Source organism: Micrasema longulum, unplaced genomic scaffold (genome assembly GCF_059751315.1).
Source record: "Micrasema longulum isolate JH-2025_06_02 unplaced genomic scaffold, ASM5975131v1 h1tg000979l, whole genome shotgun sequence".
In the NCBI taxonomy this organism is placed as follows: Eukaryota; Metazoa; Arthropoda; class Insecta; order Trichoptera; family Brachycentridae; genus Micrasema; species Micrasema longulum.
In genome coordinates, this window is record NW_028278169.1 from 458513 (window position 1) to 478079 (window position 19567).

Genomic DNA, 19567 nt, shown 5'->3' on the forward strand with positions numbered 1-19567 from the left:
TTAACACTCCTTGAAGCCTTTCTTTCTTCGTCAAACTCTTCCACATCACGTACAATTCTTGCCTGGAAATCTCGTATCTGGTACCTGTAAAATAACAAAATAAGATAGATGCAACTTCGTGCGGTAAAATATCGAAACTGTAATGAATTAACAATAAATTGGTCTATTGAAAAATAAAAATAATATTTTGCTACTTTGATATACTCTCCGAGATAAATTCTCGAGAAGTTAGAAATTGATATTTTTTTAACTACTGAAAAATACATAAGTTAAATTATTGTTTTTTTAAATACCTAAATGAAATACATTAAAATATTAGAAAAAAAACCATACAACATACCTTCCAAAATAGCTTCCATTTTTTTTTAAATAGATATAAAAAACTTTAAACTTGATAAACAACCTTTACACGTCGGACGCCAAAATGCAAATAAATGTAATTAGGCTTTCAAAAACCAATTATCCGACTTTCATATTCTGGTATGAATCACCCTAAGCATTAATCACCCCAATTAGGCTTACAATCGTCACACTAACTATCTGGTAATGCCCCCATGACGTCATCGTTTAAGAATTCAAAAGTGACTTTTTATCTTGTAGCTTGTATGGGTCAAAACACTGTGCGGCGCAGCGCCTGTATTAAAAATAAAATGAATGAAGTTAGGATCGCTAAGATAGAAACGTTTGGCGTTCTATTATATTTGCATACATTCAAGTTTGTGAGTGAATATTCTTGATGGAAGTTCATATCGAACTTGTAAAAACAAAATCAGTAAGGATAAAGTAAGAATAAAGGATTTATAACCGTATCAAATTAATTAAATTTAATCAGTAATTGTTTTTTTTTGCTTTTTACAATAAATATTACAAATTATGCAAAATACACTATCATATAAACAAAAAAGACCCACAAAAGCGTGCTCTATGTGTGGGTATACATGTCGTCGCTTTAGTTTGTTTTCAACGAAACGTTTTCATTTTTAACAAAATTGAGTGCACAGCAATTCAGAAAAAGCCTTATTTATAAAATTAATATCAAAACAATATTTGCTTACGCTTACATTGACGCAATGCCAGCAGTCGACGAAAATTTTCAAAGATCTCACATTTTGATTTATGCAGACATATACGTTAAACCAACTTTAGCCACATTTTAAATAAAGTTTCAACCATATTTAAATTTAAAGTCATTTTTCAATTCTCATTTTGCCCATGGCTCTATTCATAGGGTGACCAATATTAGAATCTAAGGATTTTACGAGAAACCACGTTTCTCGAAGATGTATCACCTAGGAAACTGTCTAATAAAAGTCACATAAACGAGAGGAACTTTAAAAAAAAAACCAAGTGTTTGAAACAACTTAGAAACGAATGTTCCGTGGTTTTAGGGAAGAGAGAGGTTTCTTGACTTGAAAAATGCATTTAATATAATACTTTTAATTTTCAATTTCGGAAATTACTCGTAAAATATGAATCTTTTTACAATGCTCCAATTTTTCTTAGTTAAAACTTCAAATTTAAATGATATGGGAGATTAGTACGACTGGAGCCTGATTTATGAAATTGTAAGCATTAAGTAGGATTTGAAAATAAAATAAAATATAAATATGAAAAATAAAAATTAAATTAGAGAAGCTAATGAAGTTCGTGACTAAGACTTTTGTACTCGAAATTAAATAACAATAGTCATTTAGAAACAATAATAATTAACAAGGCATACAAAATCTCAATTTTTTTATGCGGTGTAAATATTTGAAAATCTTAAAAATAGAAAATTATAAATTGCCCTTCTATTAATTTGGCCACCTGTTTATAATTTTTTAGTTAGTAAAACTGACAGTGTTGAAACTTAATTCCTGAAACAAGTATTTTTATTGACAAAATAAGTACATATAAAATTACAATATAGTTGGTACATACACAATTAAAAATAAAGTTTCTACTTCTCTAAGATAATTAGGGTTAATTATCTCAATTACATTTTTATTTCTTTATTATGTAAAGTATGTTTAATAACTAATTTAAGGCATGTTTCACTTATTGTAAAATGTTTCCCTTGGCACGGGACACCCCACACATTATTACGTATAAAAAAAATAATACACACATTTTAAAAGTATAAATAAATAAATAGAGTGAAAACTCGTGTTTAGAGAGGGAGTTCGTATTACATTTATGAATATATTTTATATTTTATTTACATTTCATTTTTACTATCTAGAACAGATTTCTTAAAATTAGATATTATACAGTAGAATATAAATTTAATTTACATCTTCCAAACTACAAGGTTACTTTACAATTTCATTACCTTGATTCACTACTTCGACCAGTTGCTTCATAAAATTATACACAATAAGTTTGATTCCCCACAACTAATTAATCTACTTGCTTACCGCGTCCCCTCCAGACCAACTAGACTGTCTAATCTTGTCTATATTCCCAATATTAAAACTAATCACTGGGAACATTCTACCATTCCTCGTATTCGTGAAAATTATAATATGAATTTTAATAGTCCATACATATTTACCCTCATATAAAAGTTACAGAAAAGAACTAAAAAGATTGATTCAGAATAACAAAAGAGACGTTTTGTCTTTGTTTCTCTCCACCAAATCAAATGTAATTTTGCATTTCTACTTTCCTTCATTAATCACTTTGTCACCACTACTCGACACATTTCTTATTTTCCATTTCAACTATCTCCTTGTTTTGTCGCAATTTCTTCTATTTTAATTTACAAATACTTACCGAGAACATTATTTAAAAAACTTGTCATTTTATTTTTTAGATTATTTAAAGCGTCGCTTTATTTTATTAAAATTATATGAACAGATAATTATAATTGGATGGCAGTTATGTATTCTCTTACTCTTTATTAATCCCCAAGTATGAGCATTATTTTATTTTATTTATAAAAATCCCGTACATCCATTTGAAACAAATAAGAAAATCGATAAAAATATCAATTACACAGATTTAACAAAATGAATAGAGGTTTAAATAGCGACTAGTCATAATTCATAATGGTAATTTAGTTCCTATTTTATTTGGAATAGAAAGAGATTTAATTTACGGGTTACAATGCGTATACTTGGAGTTATAAATGTTTAAAAAAAAAACGTAATGTGACCTGCCATCCAATTATATGTATAACATAAACACTACAATATAAACCAACGGTTTGAACCATATAAAAAATATAATAATAAGTCGTTTAAACAACATTTATTATAAAAATTCAAAGAAAAAAAAAAAACAACAAAATAAGGAGATAATGAAAAAGAAAAAGAAAATAAATGAGTGTGACACATGCAACCACAAGGCCTAATCTCTCTCAAATAAATTAAAGAAAAATAATTATATTTATGAATTTTATTTGCTCAAAGTTTTCGTACATTAAAAAAAACTAAATCATTTTAAGTCAGCATCATGTGTAAAACCTTTACAATCAATGATGGGTAAAATCTCTACATTCTAAATTAAGAAAGCGTATGATATAAAAATATAAAGAGCGTATACATTATCAAACACAGTGTGGAATGCATGGTGCATAGCAAGGTGGTGGCGGAGGTGGTGCGCAAGGTGCTGGTGGTGGTGATGGGCATGGTGGTGGCGGAGGGGGACCGCATGGTGCTGGTGGTGGAGGGGGGCATGGTGCTGGTGGTGGTGGTGGGCACGGTGCTGGTGGTGGTGGTGGGCATGGTGGAGGCGGAGGTGGACCACATGGTACAGGTGATGGTTGGGGGCATGGTGCTGGTGGTGGTGGTGGGCAAGGTGGTGGAGGAGGTGGTGCGCATGGGGCTGGAGGAGGTGGAGGGCAAGGTGGTGAAGGAGGTGGTGGGCAAGGTAGTGGGCAAGGTGGTGGAGGAGGTGGTGCGCATGGTGCTGGAGGTGGTGGTGGGCAAGGTGGTGGAGGAGGTGGTGGACAAGGTGGTGGAGGAGGTGGTGGGCAAGGTGGTGGAGGAGGTGGTGCGCATGGTGCTGGAGGAGGTGGTAGACAAGGTGGTGGATGAGGTGGTGGGCAAGGTCGTGGAGGAGGTGGTGTGCAAGGTGGTTGAGGAGGTGGTACGCATGGTGATGGAGGTGGTGGTGGGCAAGGTGGTGGAGGAGGTGGTGGGTGAGGTGGCGGAGGAAGTGGTGCGCATGGTGCTGGAGTAGGTGGTGGGCAAGGTGGTGGAGGAGGTGGTGGGCAAGGTGGTGGAGGAGGTGGTGGACAAGGTGGTGGAGGAGGTGGTGCGCATGGTGCTGAAGGTGGTAGTGGGCACAGAGGTGGTGGAGGTGCTGCGCATGGTATTGGATGCCGTATATAAGATGGTGAAAGTAGATGAAGATATGGTAAAATATGCTCCAGTGAAGATCTTTCCTTTACAAGGTGGGGACGAGGATAACAACCGGCGCGATGACACGGCGATGAACTTACTACCTGTGGGAAATAAAATATTTAAAATTAAGTCGAATATAGTAAACTTTGATGTTTAATTAGCTCTGACAAAGTTTTATGACAAATGACAATTATTTTATTAATTATTAAATGAAAATTATTGACTGAATAAAAATAAAGCTATAGTAAAATAATTATTTACCTGGATTAACAGTAGTACCACCGCTACGCAAGAAATCCCAAGGTACCCCTTAGAAGCCATCTTGTCTAAAAACACTGCTGCAACTGAATATTGATTTCGAACTCTTTGACATTTTTATACTCAAACATTTGAGTAGAACGTGCTTTTTTAAATAACGATAACAATAAATTCATAATCATCATACGTGTTTTGTTTGACTTATCACTGATGTACGAGTAAATTGGATTTTTCCATGAATTTCATGTGATAAAAACGCTTGGAATGCAAATATTTTTATAAAAATACAAGATATTCATGATCATATTTTATTTGTTGTTTTTATCAACGCGTGATTCATCACAGAAAAAAATCATTAACGGTTTTAGAAATAAGCACTAACTAACTAACTAACTAACCATCACGCCATTTCCCCGGAGGGGTAGGCAGAGAGGATAGAACGCCACACCACTCTGTCCTGGCACACTTCCTTTGCTTCCTTCACATTCATACATCTTCTCATGCACGCACGTCGATTATTCCGACTTTTCACATGACCACTTTCAAGAATTTGTTGTACTTGATCATGCCATGTCTTTCTCGGCCTTCCTCGACTTCTACAACCAGACACATTCGCATCATAAATCTTTTTAGCCGTTCTTTCATCATTCATTCGCTCCACATGTCCGAACCATCGCAAAAGACCTTTCTTAATTTTGTCGATAATGCTTAACTCAGCCTTGCATTCTGCTCTAATTTCGACATTAGGGCACCTATCATACATTGTTTTTCCGCACATTCGCCTGAGGGACTAATTATTGAATTTAATAAAAATACCTACCTGGCCTGCTATCTAATTAGATGTGCGTAGGTATTCACTAAAATTTAGCTACCCGAAGAAATGATTGAACAATCTTAAACTTAAATAATAAGTTATGAAAACAGTTTGCCGGATAACTCAAATTCAAATCTGTACCTTAAAAAATAAACCACAGTAGTCGCATTTGGACATTTGTTCAGGAAAGCGATTTTTCTATCAACTTAATGTTTGAAACCCTATATTTTTTTCTATAACTACAATCATTGGGTTCTGTGAACGGTAAATTCAATCGTTTAATTCATATTTGGACAAAGATAAGACAAATATGCATATTTTTGTCTATTTCGGAAGTTAATGAACTTTTGTGTTTTATGCTCTAACAGACAAATGTGGAAGAATACAAAGTATTTTTTTATTTTTTTAAATTTACTTTTCAAAAATATTTACACAATAGTCTTAAATTAAAGTCCTGCTGAGTTGCATACATACAACTCGTCAGCAGGTTCTTATAAATTACATCGATTATTTACACTTAACCTACATTAACAAATAATTTTACTTGAAAAACAATTACATATTACATTATGAAAAATTAAAAACTATCACTAATACAAAAAACTTTTTTTAATAACCATAATTTGAGCAAACGTCGCACTCCTGTATTTAACTCAGTATGTTTAATATTGTTTGGTAACATGTTAAATATTTTAGGTATACTGTATTGCAGTGTCCTTTTGCCATATTTATTGCAGTATTTAGGAACAGCTAGCCCTTCCATACTAGTAAACCTGGTGTTGTAATCATGTACCAACTTGAGTTTATACTCGGAGTGCGACACATGCTGACAAATTAATTTGTACCAAAGTAGATTAATTAATTGTCGTATAGAAAAAACACGAAGCCAAGTACATGCAAATAGACTCATCATATTCCTATTTCGACGAGGCCAATTATCTCACTATATTTATTAATAATTAATATTTCCTAAAGCACTTCTAGATGCTCACTTAATCATGAAGCCAATCTCATTCCTACCCTTTCTGACTCTTGTTTCATCCCGCATCATTGTTGTAGTTTCACCACTTGTGTTATTATGGCTTGTGTGATTCAGAGTTTACATTTTAGATAGAAACATAGAGCAAAATAGAAATGCCCACCCTAAACTATAGTGATTGCCCGTTATCACTTTGATCGATTTTTAAAAATCGTATGTTTATAATTCACTTAAATATTCCACCAAAAACCGTGATGCTGCTGGAATGTGAAAAAAGATAAAGTAAAGGTAATTGTTTTTTTTTTTTAATTATGAGTATTTCTTCAAAATTCGTTAACATAAACGTAAACAAAATGAAAATTATAATTTTATGTCAGAATCCAATCAAAAAACATATTTGATTGAGAAAAAAGAAAAGGGCTTGAAAAAAATTATAAGAATTTCTTACTAACGACTTTTTAAAATCCATTGAGCAACACCAGTTTTTTTTTAATGATGAATGATAAAAAATAAAAAGAAAAAAATACCAGCATAGCAATGAGGTTGTGGGAAGGAAAATTAAGGAAGAAAGCAGTGATAAAAGATAAATGAACATTTTTTTCTGAATAAACAAAATTGAAGGAAAGTTGGCGTGTAAAATTGCATGCTAAATAAATCTTGATACCATTAGCGTTAAGTCTAATCGAAGTAATAAGAAGATTGTTTGAACTGATTAACGGGGTTTTTCTGATGTTGTCACATATTCTATGTGAATAAATTGCTTTAAAAGAAACCGCATTTGGGGGCCACTGGTCAAATTTAAGGATGATAAAGAGCTCGTCCCCTACTCAATACCCCGATCCTTTACGGATCTGAACTTGGAGAGTGAGATTTAGCAAAATGAGAACTCTCGCCTTCCACACAGTAGCCAAGCTCTTTAAAGACCTGAGTTTCGAAGGCGAGAACTGTTCACGGGGACCCGCCACAATAGATCTTCAGATCGTTAAAAAATAAGAACAAGAATTATAAAGATTAAAATAAAATAAAACGTCAATTTTCTGGGATTCCGAATCAAGTTTGTTATTTCACAAATAAATTATATTTTCAATGGCATTCCAAAACCGAAGATCTGTGAATTTAACACCGCAATTTTGGTAATATAATATCAATAACTATTCATTATTTTATAAGCAATTATTGGTCATTTTGTGTGACAAGTTTTATAAAACTTTAGCGCTTTTGATGCAACTGATTTTTTATGAAAACATGGACTGCTTAAGTTTTTTTTTAGATGCATCTCCTCCTATATGCATTGTATTTATTTTATTTTGTGATTCTCCTCTTCTCCAATATTTAAGAATTTACGAGTATTTCAGAAATAAGACGAATATTACACCCCCCGACAGACAGTTCAGACTGTAAAAAGTAACAAAAATATTGAACAAAATATGTAATCCCAGTGGGTAGACAGACTCGTATCTATTCCTCATGAATCGCCTCTAGGCAACAGAAATGTCTTGAATAGCAAATATCCTCGGATTTATGTTCTGCACCTCAGTCTAGAATATAAACGAACCAAAACCTGGTTTAATGTGTAGTTAAGTTTATTTTTATTATTATAATTTGAATGAATTTTTAAAGCATGATTTTTACATAACATTGTACGACGTGTTAAGCTTATTTTGTTTCATTTTATTAGTTTGATAACATTTTTATTTATTACTCTTAACTGTTTGAAATGTTATTTCTTTCTGTTTTATATCCTTAATTTAAATTTATATAATTATTATTAAAATGTTTTTTTTTTCTTTGTCTCGTATTTATAATTATTATTTTTCTTTTAAATATACCTATATCCATAGAATTAAGAATAGTCCAGAAACCGCATACGAGCATCAAACAGAAGGCGACTAAACTACTCATAAATGTGTAACAACTGTAACTACTGATGCCCTAAACACAAGCCATCGCTCAAATTCAGCCGGATCTACGCGGAAGAGTCATTGAAAATTGGACCACTCGGATTCGTGCCACCGTAAAAAGCCGAGGCGGGCCTTTAAACAATGTCATATTTCTTACTTAATGGTACATATGGGCCTTTCAAATAAAAAAAAGTTTTTTGTTAATACCTCACACACAACATGTTTTATTTCATTTTAACATCTACCCGCCCTTATTGAAAAACCCTTTAGTACACAAATCTATGCAATGTCACGCAGCAGTCTCCTGAAAATGGCTTTCGTTTAGGAGAACTCTAGGATATTTAATACTCTTGAGGCCACAAATGAAAAGTTTATTTTTAGTATTTCTGTATCTTTGAAGACAAGAACATTTAACAGTGAATTTTACTATCACGATAATTTGATAAGATTGACACGCATTTAAACAATACGGAAGACCCCTTTTAGAAGGGAAAAAAATCCAGGCATATACTCGTACAGAGCTTGTGTGTGTGGATATTGTCAATTAGTTAAACGTGTGAATTAATTTATTGCTGACCGTGACTTATTTAATTATTTCTAAATAGTTGTCTTTTCAACACGTATTTATAATTTATATTGAGAAGACATCGCAAAATTCATGTAGAAATAAACTGATTACCCTATCAATAGCCACAATAAGAAATTCCCCAAAAAATCACGTAAATAACAAAATTGTATAAAAGAGTAAAACAATTACGGTTCAATATTCAGTGTGTGCAGTGTTATTCTGAAGACAAAATGTCTTCTAAAGGAATCGCCGGAATCTCATGTGTAGCGATACTCTTATTACTACAGGTAAAACTAATTTCATTTAGATTTATGTTAAAATTTAAGGAATTGTTAAATAATTTAAAGTTTATTTTTTAAATTTCTTATAGGTAGTAAGTCCGTTACCATGTCATCGCTCCAGTCATGATCTAAGTCTCCGTCACATAAGGCAGAGTCCCTCAGCTCAGCATTTTATATCATATCTTCAACTACTCTCGCAATCTCTCGCACGTCATGCAGCACCATGTGAACCACTTGCACCTCCACCTCCCCCAGCACCTTACTCACTACTACCACAAGCCCCATGCGCACCACCTCCACCACCGCCTTGCCCACCACCTCCGCCATTATCTTGCCCACAACCTCCACCACCACCTTGCCCACCACCACCATCAGCACTATACGCACCACCTCCATCATCACCTTGCTCACCACCTCCACCACCACCAGCACCATGCCCACCCCCTCCACCAGCACCAGCATCATGTGCACCACTTTCACCACCATGTTGCCCACCATCTCCACCACCACCAGCACCATGCGGACCACCTTCACCACCACCTTGCCCACCACCACCTCCAGCACTATGCGCACCACCTCCTTTACCACCTTGCCCACCACCTCCTCCACCACCTTGCCCACCTCCACCTCCAGCACCATGCGCACCACCTCTACCACCACCTTGCCCACCACCACCACCAGCACCATGCGCACCACCTCCACCACCACCTTGCCCACCACCACCACCAGTACCATGCGCACCACCTCCACCACCAATTTGCCCACCACCTCCACTACCACAAGCACCATGCGGACCACCTCCACCACCACCTTGCCCACCACCCACACCTTGCGCACCATCTTCGCCTCCACCATGCTCTCCTTACTGCGCTTAATTATATTTGCCCATTTGTTTTAAAGAAACAATCAGATGTCATATTTTGTCCTACAAATAAATGAAAACAAAAAAATAAAATGTTCTGTATTATTTCATCGACTCCCATAAAACTGTTTAAAAATTCGAAAATTTATCACAAATTCCCTGTTCGCAACCAGTGATGGATAAGGCTCTGTGTTAATATAACAATTGCAATGCATCTTAATTTATGGTTACATGAATGTCTTACGCTGCAGATCCAGTCCATGGTCAGCAAGAAATACAGTAAAGTGAGCACTTTTAAATACATATTTTATTTTGACCATGCCGGTAATCAAACCCGGCAAATGGTAGGCAAAGGTTCTTATCAGTAAACCGCGAGACATAATAATACCCTCTCATTTTCCTTTTTTAAGTTTTTTTTTGAGAGTAGCCATTTAGTGAAATCTATTGCAAGGTTTTTTTATTTTGCCCGTATACGGGAAACTCTTTTTAAAATAACATGGAAAGTAACAAAAAATATTATTCATATATTTTTTTAGAATACAAACAGATGTACAGGTTAAGTTATTATTCATATAAACTATTAAAAATGTATATATAAATAAAAGTCCTGCCATACAATAACATGTATTCACTTAATAATGTTCTGAGGTTGTTCAAATTTTTGTATACGAGAACTGGACTCAACCTCCTTAGGAGCTGTTAATATTAACATATTACAACATAAATCAAGAACATTTTAGAAACGGTGAATAAAGAAGTCAAGTCTCTTTATTCACATCCTCTAAAATGTTCTTCATCTCTGATGGTGTATTCACTTAATTATACTAAAATGAAGAGACGACGGTTTAAAATATATAAATAATAATTACATTAAATATTAAAAAAAGAAAAGAATAAACAAATTTGGGCATTACAAAGAGATAATGGGAAGGAATAGAAGGTACTTAGGTTTCATCAATATGAGAAGTGGTGAAGGATGAATGAAGAAAAGAAGAAATGGAAATTTGCATTTAATTTGATGACGAGAAATAAAGAGCAAAAAATGACAAAACGTCTATTCTCTGTTATTCTGAATCAAGCCTATAAGTTCTCTTTTGTGTATATGGAGTGTTAATTAAATAAAGACTTTTAAAATTCTTGTTAAATGTTTCACCTGTACGAAGGGTGGTAAAATGTTTCCAATGATAAGTTTTGATGTTAGAAATGGAGAAAATATCAGACAGTCTAGTTGGTCTGGAGGGAACACGATAAACAAGTTGATTAATTAGTTCTGGGGAATCAAATTTATTTTTTACAATTTTGTTAAGCAGGATCTGATCAAAGATATCTCTTCTATGTGTTAATGAATCAAGGTTTTAAAATTTTCACGAATCTATTTAATTTGGAAAATGCAAATGAAATTTGAATTCTACTTGTTTCAGGAATTTTTTCAACACTGTCAATTCTATTAATATTCAATTTTTAAATTTAAATTCAACAGGGGACCAGATAGCAGAACAATATTCAAAATGGGGGCGTACGTATGTTTATGTATATCATTATAAATGTACTGAAGTTTTTAAAAGATATACCCAGCCGCACGATAAATCCAGACATTTTTTATTCTTAATTATTGTATCTTTATGACATTGTAATAAAATTTTGAGTCCACAATAATTCCTTAGTCACGTATTTTGTTGGCTTCTCTAATTATATTTTCATTTATCATGGTCATATTTAATTTCATTTTTATTTAGAGTGAACGATATTTTGTAATATTTAGAAACATTGATATGAACTTTGTTTTCAATAGAGTTATTTGATCATGCATATAAGTCTTGTTGTAATTTTGCACAATCATCTCTACATCTTATTTTTGTTTTTTTTTATATCGTCAGCATAACAAAGGTAATGGGAATTTTCGAAACATAATTAAGTATCATAAATATAGGCATTAAATAAAAGTGGCCCAATGTGTGATCCCTGTGGTACACCAGACGCAATGGAGAAAAAACCAGATTTATATCCTTCAACTATAATTTACTGAAGTCTTTTATCTAAATAAGAGATAAACCATATAAATGAGTCACCGTGTATTCCCAGATATTCTAATTTACGCATAAGATTTCGGTGATCCTATTTATCCAGCAGGGGTGAGAGCAAGGCTGAAGAAGAAGAAAAAGAAGGACAATTAGCAAGTATGTTCTTACATAATAAATATTATCTTAAGAAGTGGATAGTGGGAATAGGTTGCGCACATATTAAGGAATGGATCAGGCCAAATGAAATTCGGTTAACTATGTATTTAGGACATTTATCAAAACTGTATAAAATATTTCCCTCGGTGAATGAATATTATATTTTATACAGCAACCGCAAAAGAATAAATAAATAAATACGTTTTTGGATTTCACGATGAATTATAAACATCAACTTTGTTTTTTTTGTCTGTATTTGGAACAACCGTTTTTCTATATTTGGAACAATCGACCTGCTTTGAAGAAAAATAAAACTGAAACTGAAAATGTGGTGGTAGAAAAAATATGATATTTTCATTTCAGCGGAATTATGTCGTAATTTTGAATTGTGTAGTTGAAATGAATAGTGAAAAAACATATTAATATTAAATAAAACACTATTATTAAATTTATATTTTTGATATAATTTGTTTTTAAAAAGTTAAAACAACATCGAAAATAATTCTTTGATATTAAATACATTTAACATAATATTATTTGATTGGTTATTACTAATTTCATAATAACAAAAATGCACAACAAGCTTACAAATAATTTGCTGATATGTCATACATTAATTGGTGCGGATTCATTGGTTTCTATATCGGCGATTCCGTTTAATTCGTAAAAGGGAGAATTAAAGTTTATTCAGATACAGAAATACTATAAATCATGATTTTTTAAATGCTTACAAAATTGAGAGTTGTAAAATTTTGAAAAATATGATTCTTCAAAAGAAGATTTTTTAACATGATTAAGCGCGCTGAGGTTAGCATAAAGCGGCCAATGACAGGCCATAAGCCCTGTAAATGCCTAGACTTCCATATTCCCTTCTCAAAAATGTTTTCCCTCTCTGTTGAAATAAATTTAAATATGAACAACTCCCTAGGGAGGAAATCCAGCCAGTCTGCAAGCATTTGGACATAATCAAACATTGTTGAAATTAATTTATTTTATTTATTTATTTATTAAGCAAGTCAATAAGTAAAATATTTATGAATTTTAAAATAACGATGTACTTCATAATCCAAATAAGTGATTCTGTCAGCCAATTAAAAACGAGTTTTTTTTTTCACCGCGAAGTAATTTTATGTAAATATTTCCCAAAATCTTAATAATTGACAAACAATTCGTAAGAAATAAACAAAATAATGATTAATGTTAGTAAACACTATATAAGTGGTTAACCACTCACTGACTTTTCCTGTCTACCGGTTTCGAGACGTACCCGTCTCTTTGTCGGGACTTTCACTACTCCAACATGCGAATACTAAAATACACTATGGCCTTTATTGTCACCGTAGTAAACATGTTATTTACAAAAAATTCACAAATTATATGCAGAGTTAAAGGGGACGCAAACACCACTATGCCAGAAGATGCACTAAAATTAGGTTTATAATATTCAGAAATATATCACAGAATTTTTAGGGGAAGAGTTAAGAAGGGGACGGGCTTAGTGGTTGAACGTTACACGGTTGGTTAATTTTTAAATAAAAAATTGGGATGTATTAAAAAGTTATTTGATTACATATTAGGGGAATATTAAGTAAAATTTGAGCTCCTGTATCCTTATTAAAATCGTGATTAAAATTTACGAGATGATTGGAAAAATTAATTTTTTTTTTTTTTTAATATCTCATGTGTTCTTTAATCTTGAACTAAAATGCCTTTTTACTAGAAATCCAACTTTATACTAACATTCACCATTTGACCATCGCCAGCCAACAAATTTTTCTTCATAGAAAAAATATCAATATTCTTAATTCTTCTCTTCCTTAGATCATTATAATAATTTGGCGCTTAGGCACCACCTTTCTTGAAATATTTTTAACTATATTCACTTAAATTTATAAAGATGATTGCATGCGTCTATAAAAAAAATTATTTTAAATATTTATACCACAATATTTCATCAAATAAAAATATTTAAAAAAATATTTTTTTGAAATTCAATTTAGTGAAACCAAACAGTAATAGAAAAAACACTAACGAAATTTCCATTTTGTTTTTTCGACAATCTGACAGATGGCAAAATAATTTAATTTCAAAGTAATGCTTTTGTTATATACACATTCATTAGCTAATTACACATGAAATGTGGTTGCATCCTGTTTCGTTAAGATCCTAGCAGTATTTTTTCACTTTAAAAGGACACAACACGGCATAGTTGAATTCAAATCAGGAGTTGCGCACTGAGCGACGTCTACAAAGAAACTAATGGATCAAAACATAAACCTAATCATTTATGAGTAGTTTAGTCGCCTTCTGTTTGATGTGCGTGTGCGGTTTCTGGACTATTCTTAATTCTATGATTTCAAAACTATGTTAGCGTTTTTATTATTATTATAATTGATTTTACTTTTTATTTATATATGTATATGTACATCTATGCATACATTTATGCGTGTTTATGTGTTCGCATATATTATTTTAAATACCAACTACTGTAACTAGAACATAATATAAACATGATGAAAATGTGAGGTGTTCATGTAGAAAATAAGAAATCAAAAGTCTTATGTGAAATAAATAAATAAAATAAAATAAATAAATACAAGCTTTTTTATCTCGGTAGGTTTCAAAGCTATAAACATAAGAAAGGCTTTGAAACCGGTCGGTAGAAAAAAACGTGTTTAGAAACAAAGTTGTTTTATTTATTTTATTATAATGCTCTTATTTTTACCCCGCGATGACTGAACTTCCTTATTGTTGAACCATAACCTAGTTCTAGTAATATGTAACATACAATTCATTTAAACAAACAACCCCTCCGTTTCCCCGTGGGGTAGGTAGAAAGGATAGAATGCCACAGTGAAAATTTTATAATACACTTACAATATGTTCATATACCACTGATTATCTCAAATGGAACGGTTGAAGTAGGTAGAAGAAATTGCCTTAATGCAATATGCCCGCCCTTATGCATTGGCATGTCAACTGTTTATGTAAATAAGGTGTTTAAATAAATAAATAATAATAAATAAAAAGTTAATGGATTATCATCCGAAACGTGATATTGTTCTTCATTTTTCGCTGATTCAATGGAAATGGGAGATATGAATCATACGATTCATCACTTTATTCGGGCCACTGATTGATATAAAAAGGCCATCCATAAATGATAATTTATTCAGTTGCATTTTCTCGTAGAAGAGACAAGATGACTTCTAAATCATTCCTTCAATTCTCCTGTGTGGTACTCCTCTTGGTGCAGGTAAATACTTTTTTAATTCGAATATCATAAACTGCTTAAAATTTCGATAGCGTTTATTATGAAGATTAAAAAATAATGAGTAAAATTTATTCAAAATGAATGTTGATTATTAGGATTAGCAAAAACAACGTGTTTTATATTTTGATTTATTTTCTAGGTCGCATATCCGTTACCATGTAGGCAACCATGTTCTTTGCCATTATGTGAACCTTGTTCACTCCCTCTACCGCTACCACTACCAGCAGCTCCATGCGCACCACCACTCCCACCAGCTCAATGTGCAGCACCTCCTCCACCACCTTGCCGCCCACCACAACCAGCACCTTGCGTACCTCCTCCACCACCACCTTGCCCATCACCACCACCACCACCAGCACCTTGCGCACCACCTCCACCACCACCTTGCCCACCACCCCCACCAGCACCTTGCGCACCACCTCCACCAGCACCTTGCCCACCACCCCCACCAGCACCTTGCGCGCCACCTCCACTACTACCTTGCCCACCACCTCCACCTGCACCTTGCGCACCACCTCAACCACCACCTTGCCCACCACCACCACCAGCACCTTGTGCACCACCTCCACCACCACCTTGCCCACCACCCCCACCAGCACCTTGCGCACCACCTCCACCACCACCTTGCCCACCACCCCCACCAGCACCTTGCGCACCACCTCCACCAGCACCTTGCCCACCACCCCCAACAGCACCTTGCGCGCCACTTCCACCACTACCTTGCCCACCACCTCCACCAGCACCTTGCGCACCACCTCAACCACCACCTTGCCCACCACCACCACCAGCACCTTGTGCACCACCTCCACCACCACCTTGCCCACCACCACCACCCCCACCGGCACCTTGCGTACCACCTCCACCAGCACCTTGCCCACCACCCCCACCAGCACCTTGCGCACCACCTCCACCCCCACCTTGCCCACCACCACCACCAGCACCTTGCGCACCACCTCCACCACCACCTTGCCCACCACCACCACCCCCACCGGCACCTTGCGCACCACCTCCACCACCACCTTGTCCACCACCACCACCAGCACCTTGCGCACCACCTCCACCAGCACCTTGCGCACCACCTCCACCCCCACCTTGCCCACCACCACCACCAGCACCTTGCGCACCACCTCCACCACCACCTTGCCCACCACCACCACCCCCACCGGCACCTTGCGCACCACCTCCACCACCACCTTGTCCACCACCACCACCAGCACCTTGCCCACCACCACCACCCCCACCGGCACCTTGCGCACCACCTCCACCACCACCTTGTCCACCACCACCACCAGCACCTTGCGCACCACCTCCACCAGCACCTTGCGCACCACCTCCACCCCCACCTTGCCCACCACCACCACCAGCACCTTGCGCACCACCTCCAACACCACCTTGCCCACCACCACCACCCCCACCGGCACCTTGCGCACCACCTCCACCACCACCTTGTCCACCACCCCCACCAGCACCTTGCGCACCACCTCCACCACCACCTTGCCCACAACCTTGCATTCCTCATTGCTTGTGATTGTACTTATAATTTTTGACATGATTTTTATTAATGTTTTGTCATTCCATGATATTAGAATGACAAAACCACCAGTGTACTTCTTTGTTTTTAATCATTTTTATTTTTTATATATTTTTAACAAATATAATTTTCACTGTTGTAGCAGGCTAGAATTTGTTTTGAATAAAAGTATTTTTTAAATGAACAATGCATTTTTTAGTTATTTTCAATCACAACCCAGATACTACGAATTCACTATTCCCTTTACGCACTGAATGGCGCATAGCGCACTGGATTAGTACGCCAATCGCAGCATATCTTGATCAATTTTGTTACATTAGGGTGAGATGATCAGCCTTACGCTTCAGGTACCAGTCCAGGGAATATGAAATATTCTAGTGTGAAAACACCCTTTTTAAATAAATATTTTATATCAACCATTTTGAGAATCGAGCCCGAGACCTCTTGCATGGTAGGTAGCTCTGACCATTACACCACGAGGCCAACAATATAAGTATTTTTAAGTTAGGAATTTTGTAATAGTTATAAATATTAGTCAGTTAATGGAGATAAAGTAATAAAATAGAATCGGGTTTTGGTCCGTGACCTTGAGATCCTTGGTTCGAACCATGGTCGTCTACACCTTGATTTCCATTTTTTGAGAGCGAGTCATTTACGACTCATTGAAAATGACTCACAAACTTAAAATAAATTGGTGAATCATAAAAGCGTTAAAAAACATTATTAATATGCATCTACAGCACAGACACATTATTTTAGTAAACAAACTAAGAAGCTTCTCGTTTCTTCATGTCATTGGTTAGGAGGAGACCTTTGAGGAAGACCAAAATTAAAAAAAAAAAAAAAAAACTTTTGTGATAACGAAATATAAAACGTGTATTAAAAATAACACTTGCTGGTCTCATAGTACGATACTTGGGTCGGCACCACCAAATAGATGTTTAATATATCTGTGGTCGGTAAACTAGTTGATACAATAAATAAAAAAAAATATTTTTTAATACTTTTTCACGTACTCTCGACCTGTATTCAAGTATCTCTATTTGATTTTTTTTGTTTACTGTTTTGTGAAAGATAATTCAAATAAAAAATACTATCACACAGTGATAGTAGACTAACTCATCTAAATAGTAGACTAACTCAAGAGAACCACGCGCCGACCATGCTCTAGGACCCATTTCGTCTGCTTTAAGGTCTGAGAGATTTTAAGGACGATTAAGGTCTTTGCATAGGATTGTTTCTACTGTTGGTATTAGGAAAAAGGTTTTTGCGAGGAATGCAGTACTATGACGAAAAGTAATTTCGCCTGAGTTCGATAGAGATCATGTTAGGATCTGTGTTAGGATTTTGCCGGTAGTGTCTTGATAATTTGATGTTCCTCTGTGATTTGTTATAGATACGTATTGTTTTTCTTCTGTTGATTGAGTGCATGTTGTATTGGGCAAATTATTCTAATGTTTCCTATATGTATTTGGGTTTCGTGTCGTTGATTGATTTGTTTGTATTACTACGTTCTTCTTCCTTTCCGATGCGGGATCTGGAGCGTGCGGCCGCGGTCTTAATTTGGAACTAACACTGTATTCCTCCACTGTCATACTGGGAAATTAGAAAAAGGTGATTGTGCTGACCATGTGTATTTGATTGATCACAAATTGACAATACTGCACTGAGGGGTATAATGAAAGCTTTTAAAGTTTATTTGTTTTGTTATTTTTGTGGTTTGATTGTAAAGAAATATTAAATTTTCGCTTGATTAGTTTTAAAAAATTGATATTGATATCTTTATGAACAGTTTCGGGAAAGGGGTGGATGCTTTCATTGTATCACGCAGTGATAATACTACATGTAATACTACATATCGAGTCACTAAAAGTACGGAGTTGTTTGCAACTACGAGTACATACGTATGTAGGTACTAACTATGCACGACAATCTGCTATTCCGCGTTTCCATTCCTTAACCAACAAATTTACTTGTGATGTAGACATTTTTAATACGACAATTATCCATTTTCAAGGGTTCTTAAATGCACTGTTTAAAACTAATTATTAATGTCGTAATAAAACTTTATTTTTCGTACAATTTTTTCTCTGTTTTTGATGTGTATTATTATTTATTATTATCTTTTTCTGAAATTTATGTATCAAATATTTTTGTGCACCAGATATTATGATATTATCTTATATATACTTACTGTTAACTAATTTTTATTATTTGTTTTTAACAATAATTTGTTAATACCATTTTTTTCAATTCAGTTTTCGTGCGGGCCATAGTACAACTACCGCTTTGATTAAGGTTACATATGACATTAGATACGCAATGAATAACAAAATGTCAACCTTGATAACATTACTCGACTTCAGCAGCGCTTTCAACTCTGTGGATTTTGATCTTTTGTTGGCTAGGCTCAAAACACTAAATATGACACAACCGGTTATAAAATGGTTCGGATCGTATTTACAAGCTCGACAACAATGTATCAAGACACCAGATCATCAATCGGAATGGGTTGATATCGTCGCTGGAGTACCTCGAGGAGGAGTTTTATCACCATTACTATTTTCCCTGTTTATCAATCTGATAGAAGAATG

General features: G+C 34.9%; 1 protein-coding gene across 1 annotated transcript; it reads left to right on the forward strand.

Annotated features, from left to right (window-relative positions):
• Positions 1-9862: 9862 nt before the first annotated feature.
• Positions 9863-19249, forward strand: LOC148277794 (uncharacterized). Its single transcript, XM_088232395.1, has 3 exons — positions 9863-10020; positions 15667-16972; positions 19232-19249. The coding sequence occupies exons 1-3, from the start codon at positions 9863-9865 to the stop codon at positions 19247-19249; spliced, it is 1482 nt and encodes a 493-aa protein (XP_088088521.1).
• The last annotated feature ends 318 nt before the right edge of the window (positions 19250-19567 follow it).